The sequence below is a fragment of the Culex quinquefasciatus genome, chromosome 3, assembly GCF_015732765.1.
Source record: "Culex quinquefasciatus strain JHB chromosome 3, VPISU_Cqui_1.0_pri_paternal, whole genome shotgun sequence".
Lineage (NCBI taxonomy): Eukaryota > Metazoa > Arthropoda > Insecta > Diptera > Culicidae > Culex > Culex quinquefasciatus.
Window position 1 is genome coordinate 92534598 of NC_051863.1, and position 24061 is coordinate 92558658.

Consider the following 24061-nt stretch of genomic DNA (forward strand, 5'->3'; position numbering starts at 1 on the left):
GGTCATTTTGGTTTGCAAAAAACGTACCAGGCCCTGCGTAGTTCGGTGTTCTGGAAGGGGATGAGGAAGTCGGCGAAAGAGCACGTTCCACTAGAAGCATCCTGACACTAGAAGCATCCTGACAAAAGAACCGAATGAGCTGATCTCCGTCGACTTGTTCGGACCTCTACCAGCTGGACCTGCTGGAGTCCGTTACGTGTTCGTGATGATCGACGTCTTCTCCAAATACGTAACGTTTGACAGTGTGAAGAAGCCAACGGCTACCGTACTGTGGCGCAAGTTGGAACGGCGCATCCAACACCTCGGAAAACCGTCAGCAGTACTGTGCGATCAAGGAACTCAATTCACGGCGAAGTTTTGGAGAAAAACGCTCAAGGACAACGATATCAAGTTAATCGTTACCTCGGTGCGACATCCCCAACCCAACCCAGTGGAACGAAGCATGCGGGAGCTGTCCAGATTGTGCCGAGCATATTGCCAGCTAAATCATCGATCCTGGGCTCAGCAGCTGAATCGTTTTGCCGACTGGATCAACTGTGCGTACCACGAGTCGACTGAGCGAACGCCGCACGAGCTACAATTTGGAGAACGGCCACGAGACGCGCTGCAGGAGTTGTTCGAGTATCCTGGCACTGCAGCCCCGTGGATATCAACAAAGTGTACGTGATGCTGCGAAACAAGGCAAAGAAGCGGAACCGGAACGCAAAACTACAAACGACGTTCTTCAGAGTAGGAGACGAGGTGCTGAGGTCGAATCCGGTCTCGTCGAAGCGGATGCCATTGTGAAGAAGTTCATCAACGTTTACGAGGGACCGTACGTCATCAAGGAGGTAGTACAGACGGACGTGTTCATCCTGGCATATCCAAACCACAACAAGCAACGAGGTATGTTCCATATTAACCTGTTGAAGCCATTCGTAACTCCCAACACCACCGGAGGGTAGCCGCAAACTTTTCCGTGGAGCGTTTGCTGAGGGGGGGAGTTGTAATGAGTTGCTAACAACCCTGGAGTGGATATGGGAGAAGGTGAGGAAGAGGATGGGAAGAGGGAATGAGTTGGTAAGTGAAGCCAATCGCTATCAGAAGCTCAACGAATTAAATCGGCTAATAAATTTGTTTGAAATCGCGCAATAAAGAGTTTTTCCTAAAATGTGTGATTCGCTAATGATTTGCTCCGAATACTCGCTAAAACAGTGCAGTTGTAATGAGTTGTAATGAGCGCTAACAACCCTGGAGTGGATATGGGAGAAGGTGAGGAAGAGGATGGGAAGAGGGAATGAGTTGGTAAGTGAAGCCAATCGCTATCAGAAGCTCAACGAATTAAATCGGCTAATAAATTTGTTTGAAATCGCGCAATAAAGAGTTTTTCCTAAAATGTGTGATTCGCTAATGATTTGCTCCGAATACTCGCTAAAACAGTGCTTAAACAAGTAATTTTCATTACAACCAAATTCCCCGAGACACTCTGAAGCTACGCAAGCATGACCTCTAAGTCGAAAATCGTCTACCTCATACTAGTAGATGTCCGAAGGTTTGATGATAAAATCTTTTTCGACAAGCAACATACCATGATAACAAAACCCTTAGTCGACATAACTGACCACCGACATCCTATTTTGTCGACTCTCCCCAAAAAATAGTTTTACCAAATATTATGTTCAAAATAAAAAATATTGTACCATAAACTTTTACGAAGAAACACAAGAAATTATTCTGGCATCACTGTAACCGGACCCAACAGCAGAAAAGCGGGAGAGAGCGTGAGAGTGCAAAAAAACACGTGGAAATATTTGCTTTCAAATTTTTTTTCGGAAATAGCCAAATATGCAAATATTTGTTAGGCAGACTATGACTTTCTATACACCAAATTGTAGGGAATTGTCTCGACTACAATCTAATAAAATGACATGCCTAAGTTTGTGTTTTATAAGTTCAAAATATTCGTAATCGTAATCGAGCTGTCGTGGTAATCGGTCGCATTTTTAATTAAGTCCGTGTCGTTCCGCGCGCTTTTTGAAGTGTAAGCATAAACCGCGAATTCATTCATTTTTTTGTGTCGACTTAACCCTCTCAACTCGCGAAACATGCCTTGCCATATCAATAACTGCCAAATCACCGACGCATCGCACTTGATGCAGTGTTCCGGTTCGTGTGGCAGAAGTTACCAGCTGCGTGCGCTGGGACACAGAGGAACTACGAGAACGAAATAACTAATTATATGATCCCGCTGTGCCGAGACTGCCAGGGAGTTATTTCGGTTGAAGTCACAACTCGCGCCGTTCTCCTGCAATATCAAAAGCTGACTTGCGATATCAAAGCTCTGATTGATGCTAACTTTAAGGCTTGCAATGCCTTCAAGCAAATGGACAACAAAATCGAAGTTGTTCAAGATGAATATGAGGGCATTGCCACCCTCCTTGGCGAAATGCAGCAGCAACTCAACAGACTGGATAAAAAAATCGACGACTCTACATTAAACGTTTGCAAAAAAGTTTCGTCAATTTTAGATGACGTAGCACCAGCGGACAACGCCAGTACGTTGGTCAAAATCGACGCACTGACCTCCGTCACTCAGCAAATTGGTGAGAGTCAGAGCATGATCGGTGAAAGACTTAAGAATATCAACACGGAGTTGATTTTTTTTGTCTGGGCGTGACCCTGTTCCTGCTGTCAATGAAATCCTCGAGGAGATTAAGGCAATCTCAGCCAATCTCCCGGCTGGTACTGAGCAAACCGAGGCTCATCACGAAACTCTCGCTGATGAGTTAGCATCTAGCTCAGCTTCAGGTAGTCCCAATCTTAAAGACAATTCTGGATGGTGCACACTCGGCAATAAACGGCTATGGAAAGCTGACTGGACTGACTACGATATCCGAACAGCACGCCGAAAGGAGCAATCTAAATTGAGACGTAAAGCCAATCAGCGAAAACGGCATCGGCAACATAGGCGCTCCAGCTACACCGGGACAGACGACCTCGATGAGATCGATTACGAGCTCGATTACAGCTTCTTTGACAACAATTTCCACTTAGAACAACGTAACGACCGGCTTCACCGCCTGTGCCACAATCAGCTTGCACAACACTTAGTAAAACAACCAGTCAACTTATTACAAAATCCACAACATTCACAATCCCAGCAACAACAACACCAACAACATAATCAACAACAACAATCCCAGCAACAACAACACCAACAGCATATCCAGCACCAACAACAACAGTCCCAGCAACGTCAACACCAACCCCAGCAGCATCAACATCAATCCCAACAACAGCAACAACTTCATCAACTCCAGCAACCCTATCAAGACCAACAACAGCAACAGCAACATCAACAACTTCAGCAACCATCTCTACAGCAACACCAACAACACACATTTCAACACCTACAGCAGCCGCAACAAGCCCACCCCCTCCAGCAACAACAGCAACAGCAACATCAACAACATCAACCACAACCCCATCAACAACATCATCAAAATCTACAGCAACAACTACAAGCCCAGTCCCACCAACAACAGCAACCACAATTTCACCAGCAACCCGAGCATGGGTAAATAACAAGGGAAATGCGTAATAATACCTTTCTCTGGTATCAATACCAAATTTTGGTATTCCTGGACCCTTTAAAATTTGTCTTAAGGATTATGCAAGAGCAAAATGTGCTATCATACCAATTAAAGGTATTGACGCCTTCTAACACGGAAGAAGAAATGACACCCTCGCAAGAGGCAGTAAGTACTATTAATAATTTAAGTATGTCTCCAAAAATTTCTTCAACGGAACAACAGAATGCGAATGAAATTCTAATTTATTGTCAGAATTTCAATCGCATGAAAAGCCCAGGCAAAATGAAGGAAATTTCTTTAAACATTCTCTCACATTCTTTCGACATTATTCTTGGAACTGAAACTAACTGGGACGAAAGCGTCCACCCTGAAGAAATTTTGGAAACAATTATTTTGTATTCCTAGGCAATAGAAATTTAAATCTCAGTCAGAAAAAGTCAGGAGGCGGCGTCCTCTTAGCCATAAATGCCAGACTTAATCCAAAAGAAATTGTAACTGAAAAACATTTTCAATTTGAACAAGTCTGGGCCAAAGCCACTATTGCAGGCCAAGTACACATTTTGCATCAGTATACTTTCCGCCGGACCATGCAAATAAACAGTCGTATGAACTATTCTTTAAAACAGTAGAAATCATAACATCAAAATGGAACCGGAAGTAAAACTTCACATTTATGGCGACTTTAATCAAAGCAAAGTCGAATTTATATCTGACCAAGAAAATGAAGCAATTCTTCTCCCAGTCATTGGGGAAAATGAAACTTTGCATTTTCTCTTTGACAATATTGCAAATTATGGACTTTTCCAAATCAATCATGTAAAAACCAAAGAAATTCATTTTTAGACCTTTTATTCACTAACTGTATTGAAGACTTTCATGTACAAGAATCTGTAACCCCCCTTTGGAAGAATGAAGTCTTCCATACAGCAATTGAATATTCTATTTATGTCCATAAAAACACTTTGCCCATTGACTGGGAATATGAAGAAGTCCTGGAATACAATAAAACAAACTTTGTAGAAGCCAAACGTAAACTACTTGCAATTGACTGGCAAAATTTATTTAATAATGAAGGAAATGTCGACGAATTAGTAGGAAAATTCTATACGGAAATTAACACTATAACATCTGAAACCGTACCTACTAGAAGAAGACGACGTAATAACACAGGCAATAAATACCCAGTGTGGTTCACTCCACAACTAAGAAATTTAAAAATAGAAAACAAAAAGCCTACAAACTATACAGAAACAATACAAATGACACAAATCTTCTGAATTATCTGAATATTTCCGACCATTTTTTCGGCACTCAATTCTGCCAACGAAGAATATAATAGTAAAGTCGAATCTGAAGTCAAATCATGCCCGAAAAATTTCTTTAATTACGTAAAATCCAAATCCAAAAGTAGTAACTTCCCATCAAATGCAACTGGACGAAAATGTAGGCAGTAACTCAAAAGAAATTTGCAATCTTTTTCAAAATTTTTCAAAGAAGTATACACCTCATTTTCCGAAGAAGACCGCGACCGCGACTACTTTTCATATATACCGGAATTTCCAAATGACGTCTCAGTCAATTCTTTGTCAGAAACGGAAGTACGCCAGGCATTGAAGGACTTAGACTCATCAAAGGACCAGGACCCGACGGAATAGCACCTGCATTCCTAAAGAACCTTGCAGAAGAATTGACATATCCACTGCATCATCTTTTCAACATGTCAATAAATACTGGAAAATTCCCACAAACATGGAAAAAGTCTTTTTTGGTGCCTATTTTCAAGTCAGGCCCAAAATCAGACATACGTAATTATCGCGGAATTGCACTTTTGTCTTGCATTCCAAAACTTTTCGAATCTATTTTAAATGAAAAAATCTTTCAGCAAGTAAAAAACCGCATCACATGTAAACAGAACGGCTTTTTTAAAGGCCGCTCTACTAGCACCAACCTTTTAGAATTTGTAAATTTTACACTGAATGCAATGCATAATCGCAATTTCGTAGAAGCAATTTACACAGACTTTAGTAAGGCATTTGACAGAATCGACATACCATTATTAATCTTCAAACTGCAGAAAATTGGAATTCAACCGAATCTTTTGGAATGGCTTAAGTCATATTTGACTAAGCGCGAACAAATTGAAATTTCAAACATTTTTGATATACCCCCTAAAGAAATGACTTGAAATTGTGGAAAATTTTCTAAGTCAGGATGGCACATTTTGGTATTATTTTGGTATTAAAGTGTTTTATCAAATTCCTCTGAAACTATGGCATTTTTTTTTATAAATTTTGATGAGACAATTAATTTTGCGCTAAAATGACTTTAAACCCAAAAATGTTGAAGCTGATTTTAATTTTTTTTTATATACCCACTAAGAGTTTTTTTTTTAAACGGAGTTTGATCGCAGCAACCGGTGCGCGAGGTTGGACTTTTTTTTCCGCTCTGCGTCATTTTTCCCAACTTTGGAATTATTCGTCTTGGAGAAAAAGTGAATTTTGTGTTAAAGTCGTCGGGAAGTGAAGCGGTTTTCTAACATCCGGCCTGGATGGATCGCGGTGCTGGAGGAAGACGGTTCAATCAAGGACGTGTGCTCGTTCCAGGGTGGCCGTCGAAACTTTCCGGAAGAGCAGGGTGGTGATGAGTTCGACAGGGAAATAGGCAACAACCGGAAGCATGCGGGAACTGGCCCGAATTGGGAAGGTGGCGAGCGCAGAGAGCGAGGCGATCCTCGGCCACAGCGTGAACGGTCCCCGTCAAGGTAGAAATCTCGCGAGCGAAAGAGAATCGGATCCGTGGGGCACGGATTACTGCGCCGGCACCGTTTCACGTGGCAAGTGGAAGCAGCCCAAGCGGTAACCGGCATATTTCGCCTCGTGCTGTCCATAACAAATCTGGTGTCCGCTGTTGTTACAAGCCTCCCGAAAACGTTTGTAGAGAAGCTAACTGGTGAGCTCGTTCTTTTCCCGAGCAGGGGTAAATAACACGGGAATACCAAATTTTGGTATTACATGGGCAAATAACAGCGACCAAAATATGCCCTTGGTTGCCCAGTAATAGATGGTAAAATACCATGAAATCATACCAAAATCTCGTATGTGGAAGGGCACAACAATACCAAACCATGTTATTCCAAAGGTAAAATAATACCACAAAATAAAATCATTTCAATACCAAGTTGAGTTCTTCTGGATTTTTGAACATTGCTTGAATACCAAAACTTGGTATTGCCATGGTTTAATTTTTAGGTATTCCCGCGCCCTTGGAAAATCATATTTTGGTATTCCTGTGGTCTTCCACATACATGATTTTGGTATGATTTCATGGTATTTTACCATCTATTACTGGGCAACCAAGAGCACATTTTGGTCGCTGATATTTGCACAAGTAATACCAAAATTTGGTATTTTCATACCATTTTTAGTGCAACAGTTGCAGTTAGTGAAAAAACGGAAATGATCCATATGCAACAGCCAAATCTACTCACCTGATGATTCCATGTTGTTCTTAGTGATATCCTTCACCACACCGAATGCATTTGTCATTGATGAACGGTCTGTGCTTGAAGTTCTTGAAGCTTCTGAAAAATAACAAAATTGAAAAATAAGTATTATTAAAATGAAACTGGATTGAAATTCACCAAAATTCAATAATCTGTTGGTTGATTCGTTTTTCAAAGTATTTGGTTATCCCAACTTAGAGAAATTTCAACGTGTTTGAAAAAAAAAATTAGTGGGTATTTCACATAAAAAATTTAAATCGGCATTAACATTTTTGGGTTTCAAGTCATTTTAGCGCAAAATTAGTTATCTCGTCAAAATTTAAAAAAAAATCCATAGTTTCAGAGGGGTTTGATAAAACACTTTAATACCAAAATAATACCAAAATGTGCCATCCTGACTTAGAAAATTTTCCACAATTTCAAGTCATTTCTGTAGGGGGTATATCAAAAATGTTTAAAATCAAGTTTGAAATTTCCGGTTTTCAATGAAGGCATTCGCTTTGAGACATCATTTTAGCGCAAAATTAATTATTTTGTCAAATTGGTCAAAATTTTCCCATAGTTTCAGAGGAATTTGATAAAACACTTTAATACCAAAATAATAACAAAATGTGCCATCCTGACTTTGAAAATTTTCCACAATTTCAAGTCATTTCTGTAGGGGGTATATCAAAAATGTTTGAAATCAAGTTTGAAATTTCCGGTTTTCAGTGAAGGCATTCGCTTTGAGACATCATTTTAGCGCAAAATTAATTATTTTGTCAAAATTGGTCAAAATTTTCCCATAGTTTCAGAGGGATTTGATAAAACACTTTATTACCAAAATAATACCAAAATGTGCCATCCTGACTTAAAAAAATTTCCACAATTTCAAGTCATTTCTGTAGGGATACCCCCTACAAAATTAATTATTTTGTCAAAATTGGTCAAAATTTTCCCATAGTTTCAGAGGAATTTGATAAAACACTTTAATACCAAAATAATAACAAAATGTGCCATCCTGACTTTGAAAATTTTCCACAATTTCAAGTCATTTCTGTAGGGGGTATATCAAAAATGTTTAAAATCAAGTTTGAAATTTCCGGTTTTCAATGAAGGCATTCGCTTTGAGACATCATTTTAGCGCAAAATTAATTATTTTGTCAAAATTGGTCAAAATTTTCCCATAGTTTCAGAGGAATTTGATAAAACACTATAATACCAAAATAATAACAAAATGTGCCATCCTGACTTAGAAATTTTTCCACAATGTCAAGTCATTTCTGTAGGGGGTATATCAAAAATGTTTAAAATCAAGTTTGAACTTTCCGGTTTTCAATGAAAGCATTCGCTTTGAGACATCATTTTAGCGCAAAATTAATTATTTTGTCAAAATTGGTCAAAATTTTCCCATAGTTTCAGAGGAATTTGATAAAACACTGTAATACCAAAAGAATACCAATATGTGGTGTTCGACCATTGACAAATTCTGCAATTTTGCAATATCAAAACAATACCTTTAATTGGTATGATAGCACATTTTGCTCTTGCATAATCCTTAAGACAAATTTTAAAGGGTTCAGGAATACCAAAATTTGGTATTGATACCAGAGAAAGGTATTATTACGGATTTCCTTTGTTATTTACCCATGCTCGGGTTTATGAGACAATAATTCTTTCATATATTCTGACATACACACACATCATTCAAGACAACCACGCCAAATCATTACTATAAAGGAGCGGCCGTAGCTGAATGGTTACGTTGTTCGCATTTTAAGCGAATGGTCCTGGGTTCGATTCCCATCTGCTCCCAACGAGAAACTTTCAGGAAATATAAATTGAAGCTTTGAATATGAACGAAAAATCGAAGTTGCTCGAGTCGGGGTTCGATTCCCCGTCTTTTGGATTGTTAAGCAAAAATACAAAACACTAAGCCATAACGGCTTGGTGAGTTACGACTGGAATTAAGGCTATCGGGTAGCAAATCCAAATTTTTTGGGAAAATATTTATATCTACAATTCTAAGATGTTTTTTAAAAAACCGTCTTTAACATATGTGGACAATAGCCTGTCCCATTTTGAGGTCATGTCGAGGAATTCCAGGTGCTCACTTCTCAAATGATAGATTATGATGTTAGGAACAATGTTTTCTTAGACAAGAAAAAATAATAAAATACTTTCTCGCACCCCCTAGTCGATTTACTGAAAAAAGTCACTTTTTTGAACAAATTTTCTAAAATCGCTTGGAATCAATACAAAAACTGTTAAGATCAGGTGTGTATTATCTTCAAACGATAGGTTTTTGTCCATAGATTAAGATACACTATCAATATTGGACCAAAACTTAAGTTTTTGGATTCTTCCAGGCGAATTTATGTCAAAAAAATCGCATTTTTTCGAAACTTTTTTCAGAAATGCTCATTTTATTTAGGATAGCCTATTTTTCCCAGTAAAACCAATACATGCAGCTTGTAGGAAATTTCATGGGGAACATTTTTCCATCTGAGAAAATGCAATTTCGACTCTCCAGAGCCGAGATATTTGAGTTTTAGTGAGAAAAAAAAGTGCTAATTTTCAAAATTGCTCAGAATTCAGAAGCAATGCCTACTAATTACACGATGTTGCAAGCATGTGTCGCAAACAGCCCGGGAGCATGTTGACAGCTCCCATACAAACTGAGCGTACCCCGTTTTGTGGGCCCAGTGGGCCTAAAATGGCGGCCTTCGATATTATCTAGCCAAACATTTGAAAATAATGAATAGTTTAAATAAATATAGTTTTTGCCTTGTTTTGGTTTAAAACGACAAAATAAGCATTCTGGAATCATTTTCTTTAAAAACTTGTTTAGAGATACGCCACGTTCAAATATTAGTCTAGAACAGTTGATAAGAGTGCCGCAAAAGCCGTCACGAAAAAAAGTTTTCTTTGCAAATTTTGAGTTTCGTATTTGATGGGTGGACTCCGACGAGGCCCACTTGCCATCTGTCGGTGAATACGCGCAACTCACGAAAACTGTCATCTTAGGGTCCGGTTGGTCGCAAAGGTCAGTGTATGCTTTCTTATAGTAATTTTGGCCGCTGAATCCGAATCTGAAATCAAATTTCGTGTAAACAGTGATATTTTGGAGCTACACCCTTTTGCAATGTTATTAGCGTGTTTAAATCGCTGCAATTTAAATAGCTTGCAAGTTCAGTCATACTTTTTCCTCGGTTTTCGTACCACTTTGATTGTTATTTTACTCACAGAAATCTTTATGTTTAAAGTTTGTTTACGTTCTGATTATGTTTGAACAATGTGTTTAGCAATTCGGAAATCGCATTTTTTTTATTTGGCTGGGGCTTAAGTTAATATTGTTTTCTAAAAATAGAATATCAGAGAAAATTTTTGGAAAAGTGGCTGCATTTGTATGAATTTGTTTGGAAAATTTGCATTAAAATAAGTTCTGGAAGACATTTCCGAACTTTTTTCATAAAAAATATGTGTTACATCCATCACCGGCAACACTGCTTATGTTTGTTTACATCCAAGTTTGTGTCGCGTATACTTTTTAATCGATTTACGTTTGTAAATTCGCGTTTTCGTCCAATTTTCTTAATCACCGTTGATCCTGAGTGACCGTTCTGTGACGATCTGTTGGAGTACAGTGCATTGATTGCGGTTTACCTGTATGCTGCCGTTGTGAAACATTATCACTCCCGACCCGTACAAGATGGCCACCGAGTGCAAGACCTGTGAGGTGGAAATCACTGGGATCGAGAAGATGGTCTGCCGTAGCTGCGCCTCGGTATTTCACCGGTCGTGTATCGACGGCCTCAACCGTACCGCATTTGAGGCCATCGGAAAGTTCCAGAAAAACTGTTACTGGCTTTGTGATGGCTGCGCAGGTCGTTTCGACCAATTCGTACAGTCGATGGATGTTGATGAAGATTCGGGTCAAGCGACTGACGTCGCTAAGCTGAGTGAAGCGGTTGACAAGCTCAGCGGTATCGTGACCGAGCTCTCCGGTCAGCTGAAGGAAAAGAAGGTTGAGCAGAGTTACGCAAACGTCGTTTACCCGGGCTCAAAACGCGAACGAGAAGACGACGAAGAAAAGGAACCTCCGGCGAAGGTCAAACCAGTCTGCGGAACGCGCACGATCCAGCACCAGATCAAAACAGTGGTCAGTGAAAGGGATTTGTTCTGGGTGTACCTTGGTCGTCTAGATCCCTGTCATACCGACTTGGAAATCGCCGAAATGACCCAGGAATGTCTTGAGCTCTCTGAGCTACCCAAAGTGCGGAGACTCGTGAAAAAAGACGCAGACATCTCCAAGTTGTCCGTCGTGTCGTATCGAGTGCTGCTCCCAGACGACTTGCGGGATGTCGCACTTCAAGCGGATACCTGGCCAACGGGAGTTGCGGTTCGGGAGTTTGACTTCGATCTAGGACGGTCTCCTAGATTTCGCCGATTGTGAGCTATTCGAATGTTCCAAACATCTCATCTGTGTTGCTGTCATGGGACGTTTTACCAAAAGCCGTTTGGAAGTGCCCCGTGCCCCCGTCACAGTTGAGCCAAACCATTCACCATCATCAAACTATTTTTCCGGTTCAGCTGCAAGTCCCGGCCCTGTGTTCGGTCACGGCAACGGGGCCTTCCAAGCTGCCACCTCAGGCAAGTACACTCATCCGTTAAGAACCTCACCGCGCCCTGATGCGTTGTCACTTTCTAGTAAGCTGCGAGCCGTCGACGAAGAAATGCTAGCAGTCGCCGAGAGATGTGTCGCTGATGGTCCGGGACGCATGTACCGAGGCATTGAGGTTGAACCCCGCTTCCCCGTCACAGCCGTGCCCTTCACCACCAACGCGCTTTCCTGTTTGAGTTCGAGCCAGCACAGTCGTCCCGGCCCTGTGAACGGGGCCAGAAGCGGGGTCAGCCGCGCACTGCTTTCAGGCAAGTACATGTGGTTTCCCAGAACTATTCTGCCACCTGATGTTCCCGAGGTTTTCAGCCAACGCTACGTGCCCACTACCGAACCGCAACCACGACTTGCAGACAATTCAGCATTCTTCGTCCCGGAACAGGAATGTACATTTCAATGTGCACGTGCTGAAATTGCTGATCTGCCGGACCACGTGGATTTTCCCTGCTTCCCCGTCGCAATTACGCCGTTCATCACTGCCAATCACCGCTCTGATGAATCAGATACGTCGGGACGCACGCACCAAGGTAGTGAGGAATGCCCCCGCCCCCCCGTACACAGTCGAGTCATCGCAACGTTCCAGCCCGGGTGTTAGCACGAGCCATCAGAGTCGTCCCGACCCTGTGTACGGACACGGCAGCGGGGGCTTCCGACCTCCACCCACAGGCGAGTACAATCAAATTAACGACAGTAGTCCCACACTGAATCATCAAAGTTTGCAGCAACCCAAAGACACGCTGAGCTTTATTACCGTCTACTACCAAAATGCTGGTGGTATGCGTACAAAGACGAAGCAGTTTTTCCTCGCCCTGGCCAGCAGCGACTACGACGTCATTGCGCTGTCGGAAACATGGTTGCAGGATGACATCGTGGATGCGGAGTTGTCGTCAAACTACAACTTGTTTCGCCAGGACCGGAACGAATTGACGAGTGATCGCAGTAGGGGAGGCGGCGTGCTCATTGCAGTAAAGAAGGCGCATGATTTTACGTGCACACGTGTTCTTTCTGCGGGATACGAGCATCTCGAGCAGGTTGCGGTTCGGATTAAAGCCCGGAATCATACCGTCTACGTGTGCTGTATTTATATACGCCCAAACAGCCCTCCAGACGTCTACACCTCACATGGGACCGCCGTTCAGGAGCTTGTTGATCTGTCATCTAATGATGACTCGATTATTGTAACCGGCGATTACAACTTACCGCATCTCGCATGGACCTTTGACGTGGACGTAAACGGTTTCATTCCGTTGAACGCATCTACAGAACAAGAGCTGGCGCTGACCGAAAATGTTGTTGCAACGGGACTCCTCCAAATCTGCTCGCTGGCTAATGTCAACGGAAGAATCCTCGACCTTGCGTTTGTCAACGATACGCTCTCAGTCGAACTGATCGAGCCGCCCAAACCGATCCTCAGAACGGATCGTCATCACAAGCCGTTCATTCTTCGGGTGGACTACCCCGATATCCCAGGCGTGGCAACGAGAATCGAGGATGCTGAGCCGGATTTCAGCCGCTGCGACTTTGACCGTGTCACCGAATCCCTCAGCAGCATTGACTGGGTTGACATTCTGCAAGATCAGGACTCCAATACTTCGACTACGATCTTCTACGACGTCCTTTACGAAATCGTGCGACAGTTCGTTCCCTCAAAGCGTGTCTCACGCAACCGGACTGAGAAGCTTCCATGGTGGAATGCTGATCTGCGAAATCGTCGGAACATTCTGAGGAAAGCACGTAAAAGATTGTTCAAAGCCGGCACAACAGAAAATCAAACCGCTGTCGACCGTCTGGAAATCGAGTACGAATTGCTGCAAGACTCACTCTTTCGCGATTACTTGAATCGGGTGCAAGTGGACCTGAAAGACAACCCATCGTCATTCTGGAAATACGTGAGGAGCAGGAAACGTACCAGTGTCCTTCCAACAAGGATTTCGCTCAACGGTTCCACCGCTGAAAATCCGGAGGACGCTGCAAACGTCTTTGCCGACTTCTTCAGTAGCGTGTACGAGGCGGATGCACCTTCTGCTTCGAACGATTATTTGAACGACCTTCCAACATATGATATAGATTTTCCTCAACCAGAATTCTCACAAGCAGTCGTAAAATCCGCCCTGGACGCTGTCGATCCATCGAAAGGTGCCGGTCCTGATCGGCTCCCACCTTCCTTCATCAAACGGCTTTCTGAGCATTTAGCTAAACCAGTCAGCGTAATTTTCAACCGCTCTCTGTCTGAAGGAGCTTTTCCCGACGAATGGAAACTTGCAGCGATCACACCCATTCACAAAACCGGTAGTACTACGGCTGCTGAAAACTACAGGCCAATCTCCATCCTGTCCTGCCTGCCCAAAGTTTTCGAGGTGCTTATCCACGAGGGAATGTACTCTGCCGCCCAGGTAGTAATTTCCGAGTTCCAGCACGGTTTTGTCAAAAAACGGTCCACGGTATCCAACCTGATGGCGTACGTCAGCGCACTGAATGAAAACCTCGAAAAGTTCAAGCAAACTGACGCGATCTACTTCGACTTCGCCAAAGCGTTCGACAAGGTACCTCACACGCTTATTATCGCTAAGTTAGACCGGCTGGGGTTCCCAAGGTGGCTGACAGCATGGATCCGTTCGTACCTTTCGGGGCGGTTTGGCTACGTCCGTCTCGGTGGCGTCCAATCGAGGAATTTCTCGATTCCATCTGGAGTCCCCCAAGGAAGCCATCTGGGACCGCTGATCTTCATTCTCTTCATCAACGACATATGCCAAAGATTGCAGTCTCAAAAACTGCTGTATGCTGATGACTTGAAGATCTTCCGTACCGTGGCGTCCACCATTGATTGCGTCGCTCTTCAACAGGACATCGACGCGATTCAGGAGTGGTGTAATCTCAACGGAATGAAGGTGAACCCCAGCAAATGTAAAAGCATCAGCTTCAACAGATCACCCGCTCCAATTCGGTACGATTACACCTTCGACCGCCACGAAATGGACCGCGTCTGCTCAATCAGGGATCTCGGTCTGCTGATCGACCGCAAGCTGAGCTTCTCGGAGCATGTCTCTTCCACAACAGCTAAAGCGTTCGCGTTGCTTGGATTTCTGCGTCGCAACACTGCTGAGTTCGAGAACATCAATGCCCTGAAAACGCTCTACATCACCATGATTCGAAGCATCTTGGAGTACGCTGTGCAGGTGTGGGCGCCGCACCACGCTAATCAACGTGATCGCTTGGAGAAAGTTCAGCGCCGTTTCACTCTTTATGCCCTTCGCCGTCTGCCTTGGAGGAACGGCGTTTGGCGGTCGAGCTACAGCGACAGATGCACCTTGCTGGAAATGGTGTCACTAGAAAAGCGGCGAACCTTTCTTCAACGGATGTTCGTCTTCGATGTTCTGACCGGTCGCATCGATTGCCCGCAACTCCGAGAAGAAATCACGGTGCATAGACCAACGCGGACGCTGAGGAACCAGCCCCTTCTGAGGATTCCCTTCCATCGTACTCTATATGGATACAACCGACCAATTGACCGCTGCTGCCGAATTTTCAACTCCGTATCTGACGAGTACGAGCCTAGCATGACCAGAGAACGTTTCAAACGTAAAATTGTAGCTCTTTGATGCGATGTGATATTTTTATGTTTTTTGACTGTTTAATTCTATGTTAGTTTTTAAGATATTCAGTCTGTGCGACTCTGGTCGAAGACGGTGAACAATAAACAAACAAACAAAAAATGCTTCAGAATTTTTAGTTTTCTCTATTCATTAATCAATCTTTAATTCTAGTAAGGGACCATTCATAAACCACGTGGACACTTTGGAAGGGGGAGCGGGGGTTCAGCGATTGTCCACGCTCCATATCAATAAGATTTGTTTCGTATGGTAATTGGGGAGGGTCTGAGATTTAAAAAATGTGTCCACGTGGTTTATGGATCCCTTAGCCTCCGCCAAATAACAATATGCGATTTTTTCGAATTGCTTAAGATAATCAAAACGTAAAAAACATTAAAAAGCTCTGTGAGTAAAATAACAATCAAAGTGGCACGAAAACCGAGGAAAAAGTATGACTGAACTTGCAAGCTATTTAAATTGCAGCGATTTAAACACGCTAATAACATTGCAAAAGGGTGTAGCTCCAAAACACCACTGTTTACACGAAATTTGATTTCAGATTCGGATTCAGCGGCCAAAATTACTATAAGAAAGCATACCCTGACCTTTGCGACACATGCTTGCAACATCGTGTAATTAGTAGGCCTTGCTTCTGAATTCTGAGCAATTTTGAAAATTGGCACTTTTTTTCTCACTAAAACTCAAATATCTCGGCTCTGGAGAGTCAAAATTGCATTTTCTCAGAGGGAAAAATGTTCGCCATGAAATTTCCTACAAGCTGCATGTATTAGTTTTACTGGGAAAAATAGGCTACTCTAAATAAAATGAGCATTTTTGAAAAAACTTTCGAAAAAATGCGATTTTTCCGACATAAATCCGCCTGGGAGAGTCCAAAAACTTAAGTTTTGGTCCAATATTGATAGTGTATCTTAATCTATGGACAAAAACCTATCGTTTGAAGATAATACACACCTGATCGAAACAGTTTTTGTATTGATTCCAAGTGATTTTAGAAAATTTGTTCAAAAAAGTGACTTTTTTCAGTAAATCGACTAGGGGGTGCGAGAAAGTATTTTATTATTTTTTCTTATCTAAGAAAACATTGTTCCTTGCATCATAATCTATCATTTAAGAAGTGAGCACCTGGAATTCCTCGACATGGCCTCAAAATGGGACAGGCTAGCGGACAACATCCCAAAGTGTCTCTGGGTAAAATTTGAACATGATTCATTGAGTTTCACGTAAAATATTGGCTATTTAGTGGCATATTTTGGTAGTATGTCGAATTCGCATGAATATTTTGTACTTATAAAACACAAACTTAGGCATGATATTTTATCAGGTTATAGTCGAGACAATTCCCTACAATTTGGTGTATAGAAAGTTATAGTTTGCCTAACAAATATTTACATATTTGGCTATTTCCGAAAAAAAAAATTGAAAGCAAATATTTCCACGTGTTTTTTTGCACTCTCACGCTCTCTCCCGCTTTTCTGCTGTTGGGTCCGGTTACAGTGATGCCAGAATAATTTCTTGTATTTCTTCGTAAAAGTTTATGGTACAATATTTTTGATTTTGAACATAATATTTGGTGAAACTATTTTTTGGGGAAAGTCGACAAAATAGCATGTCGGTGGTCAGTTATGTCGATTTCGTGTATGTCGACTAAGGGTTTTGTGATCATGGTATGTTGCTTGTCGAAAAAGAAATTATCATCAAACCTTCGGCGCAGTCTGCAGAGGCTGCATAATCAGAGGCGGAGGCGGAGCCACTTTTCGCGGCGGCGGTGGCGGCGGCTGAGGCGTGACCAGAGGCTGGGCGGAAAGCATGGTCGGCGATGGCATAACTAGAGGCTGGGACGAGGGCATAGTTAGCGGTTGTGGCGGGGCCTGTGGCATGATTTGCAGCGGCTGCAGGACCTGCGGTATGTTGGCTACTTGCTGAGGCTGAAGCGAGAGCATGATTTGTGGCGGCGGCGGCTGAGGCGTGACCAGAGGTTGGGTAGTCAACGATGGTTCTCCGGGCTGAATTGTAGGCGGCATTGCTGCGACGGCGGCGGCAGTGGCGGTGGTAGACGATTGATGAGGGCTGATCGGTAGAGAAGCGGCGAGCTCAGAGGAACCCAGCAGAGTATCAGCTGAAGCATCAGCATTGGCGGCGCCGGTGACAGCGGCAACGGCGGCAGCCAATGGAGAAGTGGCGGGATCCGCGACGGCCAGCAGGTTCACGGCCAACGGAGTGGTGGTGACAGCAGTCTCAGGTGTGGCCGACGGAGAAGCGTCAGCAGCGCCTGAAACGGGAGGAACTGTAATGTTTGGCGTGGATGTTTGGTCAACTGGAACGTCAACTCTCAGTATTTTCTCTGGTTGAACTTCAGATGCTCTGGATAAGCTGCTAGTACGGGGCCTTTTATTCCCGTCACCAAGGATCGAATCGAATAGATCGCTCAAGTTTGCGTGGAAGGCGTCGGACAGGTCAGGTTCAAGAGCAGCAGTTGGGGGCAGCACGGTTGTACTGGGCGTCGATGCAGAGAGTGACGCAGAGTACATTCGACAGAAGACTCGCATGGTATCCGTCAAGTTCCCGATGAGCAACAGCGCTGATGTGACACGCTGTAGGATGAGTTTGCTGGTATCACTCGATGCAGGTTGTCTTCCGTCTGGTGTTCTGCACGTCGGGCATAGCCAGGGTGTCTCGGGGAATTTGGTATGTAGTGATGTTTTAGGTCATCCAAAGATACTCTATTGTTCCTGTAGAGATGTTTGAAGTTCTCCAAGAACATCCGGAACTTACGGCCCATGGGTCTACTGTCGTAACAAGGTAGAGGTGGTTGGTTCCTGACCTCACGTCATATCCGGATAGCCTCAGGGAGGTTCAGGGACTTGTCAACCGATACGTAGTGATGTTCTAGGGTCTTCTGTAGAGTCCCGGGAGTTACGGCCCATGGATCTACCGTCATAACAAGGCAGAGGTCGGTGGTTTTTGACCCCAGATCATATCCGGATATCTTTAGGGAGGTTCAAGGACTTGTCTACCGATACGAGGTGATGTTCTGGGTCTTCTGTAGAGTCCCGGGAGTTACGGCCCATGGATCTACCGTCGTAACAAGGCAGAGGTCGGTGGTTTTTTACCTCAGATCATATCCGGATATCTTCAGGGAGGTTCAGGGACATGTCTACCGATACGTAGTGATGTTCTGGGTCTTCTGTAGAGTCCCGGGAGTTACGGCCCATGGATCTACCGTCATAACAAGGCAGAGGTCGGTGGTTTTTACCCCAGATCATATCCGGATATCTTCAGGGAGGTTCAGGGACTTGTCTACCGATACGTGGTGATGTTCTGGGTCCTCTGTAGAGTCCCGGGAGTTACGGCCCATGGGTCTACCGTCGTAACAAGGCAGAGGTCGGTAGTTTTTGACCTCACGTCATATCCGGATAGCCTCATGGAGGTTCAGGGACTTGTCTACTGATACGTGATGATGATCTGGGTCCTCTGTAGAGTACCGGGAGTTACGGCCCATGGGTCTACCGTCGTAACAAAGTAGAGGTCGGTAGTTTTTTTTTTCCTCTGATCATATCCGGATAGCCTCAAGGAGATTCGGATACTAGTCGACCTAAATGTAAAGATATTTTTGATCATTTGTAGAATCCCAGGAGTACAAAATACAAAATTACAAAATTACAAAATACAAAAATACAAAAATACAAAAATACAAAAATACAAAAATACAAAAATACAAAAATACAAAAATACAAAAATACAAAAATACAAAAATACAAAAATACAAAAATACAAAAATACAAAAATACAAAAATACAAAAATACAAAAATACAAAAATACAAAATACAAAAATACAAAAATACAAAAATACAAAAATACAAAAATACAAAAATACAAAAATACAAAAATACAAAATACAAAAATACAAAATACAAAAATACAAAATACAAAAATAAAAATACAAAAATACAAAAATACAAAATACAAAAATACAAAAATACAAAAATACAAAATACAAAATACAAAAATACAAAAATACAAAAATACAAAAATACAAAAATACAAAAATACAAAAATACAAAAATACAAAATACAAAAATACAAAAATACAAAAATACAAAAATACAAAATACAAAAATACAAAAATACAAAAATACAAAATACAAAAATACAAAAATACAAAAATACAAAAATACAAAAATACAAAAATACAAAATACAAAAATACAAAAATACAAAAATACAAAAATACAAAATACAAAAATACAAAAATACAAAATACAAAAATACAAAAATACAAAAATACAAAAATACAAAAATACAAAAATACAAAAATACAAAAATACAAAAATACAAAATACAAAAATACAAAAATACAAAAATACAAAAATACAAAAATACAAAATACAAAAATACAAAATACAAAAATACAAAAATACAAAAATACAAAAATACAAAAATACAAAAATACAAAAATACAAAAATACAAAAATACAAAAATACAAAAATACAAAAATACAAAAATACAAAAATACAAAATACAAAAATACAAAAATACAAAAATACAAAAATACAAAAATAAAAATACAAAAATACAAAATACAAAAATACAAAAATACAAAAATACAAAAATACAAAATACAAAAATACAAAAATACAAAAATACAAAAATACAAAAATACAAAAATACAAAATACAAAAATACAAAAATACAAAAATACAAAAATACAAAAATACAAAAATACAAAAATACAAAATACAAAAATACAAAATACAAAAATACAAAATACAAAATACAAAAATACAAAAATAAAATACAAAAATACAAAAATACAAAAATACAAAATACAAAAATACAAAAATACAAAAATACAAAAATACAAAAATACAAAATACAAAAATACAAAAATACAAAAATACAAAATACAAAAATACAAAATACAAAAATACAAAATACAAAAATACAAAAATACAAAAATACAAAAATACAAAAATACAAAAATAAAATACAAAAATACAAAAATACAAAAATACAAAAATACAAAAATACAAAAATACAAAAATACAAAAATACAAAAATACAAAAATACAAAAATACAAAAATACAAAATACAAAAATACAAAAATACAAAAATACAAAATACAAAATACAAAAATACAAAAATACAAAAATACAAAAATACAAAATACAAAAATACAAAATACAAAATACAAAAATACAAAAATACAAAATACAAAATACAAAATACAAAATACAAAAATACAAAATACAAAAATACAAAAATACAAAAATACAAAATACAAAAATACAAAAATACAAAAATACAAAAATACAAAAATACAAAAATACAAAAATACAAAATACAAAAATACAAAATACAAAAATACAAAATACAAAATACAAAAATACAAAAATACAAAAATACAAAAATACAAAAATACAAAAATACAAAAATACAAAATACAAAAATACAAAAATACAAAAATACAAAAATACAAAAATACAAAAATACAAAAATACAAAAATACAAAAATACAAAAATACAAAATACAAAAATACAAAAATACAAAATACAAAAATACAAATACAAAAATACAAAAATACAAAAATACAAAAATACAAAAATACAAAATACAAAAATACAAAAATACAAAAATACAAAAATACAAAATACAAAAATACAAAAATACAAAATACAAAAATACAAAAATACAAAAATACAAAAATACAAAAATACAAAATACAAAAATACAAAAAAATACAAAAATACAAAAATACAAAAATACAAAAATACAAAATACAAAATACAAAAATACAAAAATACAAAAATACAAAAATACAAAATACAAAAATAAAAATACAAAAATACAAAAATACAAAAATACAAAATACAAAAATACAAAAATAAAAATACAAAAATACAAAAATACAAAATACAAAAATACAAAAAACAAAAATACAAAAATACAAAAATACAAAATACAAAAATACAAAAATACAAAAATAAAATACAAAATACAAAAATACAAAAATACAAAAATAAAATACAAAAATACAAAAATACAAAAATACAAAAATACAAAATACAAAAATACAAAAATACAAAATACAAAAATACAAAAATACAAAAATACAAAAATACAAAAATACAAAAATACAAAAATACAAAAATAAAAATACAAAAATACAAAATACAAAAATACAAAAATACAAAAATACAAAAATACAAAATACAAAATACAAAAATACAAAAATACAAAAATACAAAAATACAAAAATACAAAAATACAAAAATACAAAAATACAAAATACAAAAATACAAAAATACAAAATACAAAAATACAAAAATACAAAAATACAAAATACAAAAATACAAAAATACAAAATACAAAAATACAAAAATACAAAAATACAAAAATACAAAAATACAAAAATACAAAAATACAAAAATACAAAATACAAAAATACAAAAATACAAAAATACAAAAATACAAAAATACAAAATACAAAATACAAAAATACAAAAATACAAAAATACAAAAATACAAAATACAAAAATACAAAAATACAAAAATACAAAAATACAAAAATACAAAATACAAAATACAAAAATACAAAAATACAAAATACAAAAATACAAAAATACAAAAATACAAAAATACAAAAATACAAAAATACAAAAATACAAAAATACAAAAATACAAAATACAAAAATACAAAATACAAAAATACAAAATACAAAAATACAAAATACAAAAATACAAAAATACAAAAATACAAAAATACAAAAATACAAAATACAAAATACAAAATACAAAAATACAAAAATACAAAAATACAAAAATACAAAAATACAAAAATACAAAAATACAAAAATACAAAAATACAAAATACAAAAATACAAAAATACAAAAATACAAAAATACAAAATACAAAAATACAAAAATACAAAAATACAAAATACAAAAATACAAAAATACAAAAATACAAAAATACAAAAATACAAAAATACAAAAATACAAAAATACAAAAATATAAAAATACAAAAATATAAAAATATAAAAATATAAAAATATAAAAATATAAAAATATAAAAATATAAAAATATAAAAATATAAAAATATAAAAATAAAAATATAAAAATATAAAAATATAAAAATATAAAATATAAAAATATAAAATATAAAATATAAAAATATAAAAATATAAAATATAAAAATATAAAAATATAAAATATAAAAATATAAAATATAAAATATAAAATATAAAAATATAAAATATAAAAATATAAAATATAAAATATAAAATATAAAAATATAAAAATATAAAAATATAAAATATAAAAAAATATAAAATATAAAAATATAAAAATATAAAAATATAAAATATAAAAATATAAAAATATAAAATATAAAAATATAAAATATAAAAATATAAAAATATAAAATATAAAAATATAAAATATAAAAATATAAAAATATAAAAAATAAAAATATAAAAATATAAAAATATAAAATATAAAAATATAAAAATATAAAAATATAAAAATATAAAATATAAAAATATAAAAATATAAAATATAAAATATAAAAATATAAAATATAAAAATATAAAAATATAAAAATATAAAAATATAAAAATATAAAAATATAAAATATAAAAATATAAAAATATAAAAATATAAAAATATAAAATATAAAAATATAAAAATATAAAAATATAAAATATAAAAATATAAAATATAAAAATATAAAAATATAAAAATATAAAATATAAAAATATAAAAATATAAAATATAAAAATATAAAAATATAAAATATAAAAATATAAAATATAAAAATATAAAATATAAAAATATAAAAATATAAAAATATAAAAATATAAAAATATAAAAATATAAAAATATAAAAATATAAAATATAAAAATATAAAATATAAAATATAAAAATATAAAAATATAAAATATAAAAATATAAAAATATAAAAATATAAAAATATAAAATATAAAAATATAAAATATAAAATATAAAAATATAAAAATATAAAAATATAAAATATAAAAATATAAAAATATAAAAATATAAAAATATAAAAAAAATATAAAAATATAAAAATATAAAATATAAAAATATAAAATATAAAAATATAAAAATATAAAATATAAAATATAAAAATATAAAATATAAAAATATAAAAATATAAAAATATAAAAATATAAAAATATAAAATATAAAATATAAAAATATAAAAATATAAAAATATAAAAATATAAAAATATAAAATATAAAAATATAAAAATATAAAATATAAAAATATAAAAATATAAAAATATAAAAATATAAAAATATAAAAATATAAAATATAAAAATATAAAATATAAAAATATAAAATATAAAATATAAAAATATAAAAATATAAAAATATAAAATATAAAAATATAAAAATATAAAAATATAAAAATATAAAAATATAAAAATATAAAATATAAAAATATAAAAAATAAAAATATAAAAATATAAAAATATAAAAATATAAAAATATAAAAATATAAAATATAAAAATATAAAAATATAAAAATATAAAATATAAAAATATATAAAATATAAAAATATAAAAATAAAATATAAAAATATAAAAATATAAAAATATAAAAATATAAAAATATAAAAATATAAAATATAAAATATAAAAATATAAAAATATAAAATATAAAAATATAAAATATAAAAATATAAA

At 35.9% G+C, this 24061-nt stretch overlaps 1 protein-coding gene across 1 annotated transcript; it reads left to right on the plus strand.

Annotated features, from left to right (window-relative positions):
• Positions 1-205: 205 nt before the first annotated feature.
• Positions 206-3564, plus strand: LOC119769077 (putative uncharacterized protein DDB_G0282133). The gene is made up of 3 exons (XM_038260977.1): positions 206-621; positions 734-940; positions 3183-3564. Exons 1-3 carry the CDS (start codon positions 206-208, stop codon positions 3562-3564), a joined length of 1005 nt encoding a protein of 334 aa, XP_038116905.1.
• Positions 3565-24061: the final 20497 nt, after the last annotated feature.

Excerpts from the sequence above, each read along its gene's own strand:
- LOC119769077 (XM_038260977.1), top strand. The coding sequence starts at position 206 with ATGATCGACGTCTTCTCCAAATACGTAACGTTTGACAGTGTGAAGAAG. Across the intron at positions 622-733 it reads GCGCTGCAGGAGTTGTTCGA|GAGACGAGGTGCTGAGGTCG; the intron begins GTATCCTGGCAC and ends TCTTCAGAGTAG. Across the intron at positions 941-3,182 it reads ACTCCCAACACCACCGGAGG|CAACAACAACACCAACAGCA; the intron begins GTAGCCGCAAAC and ends CAACAATCCCAG.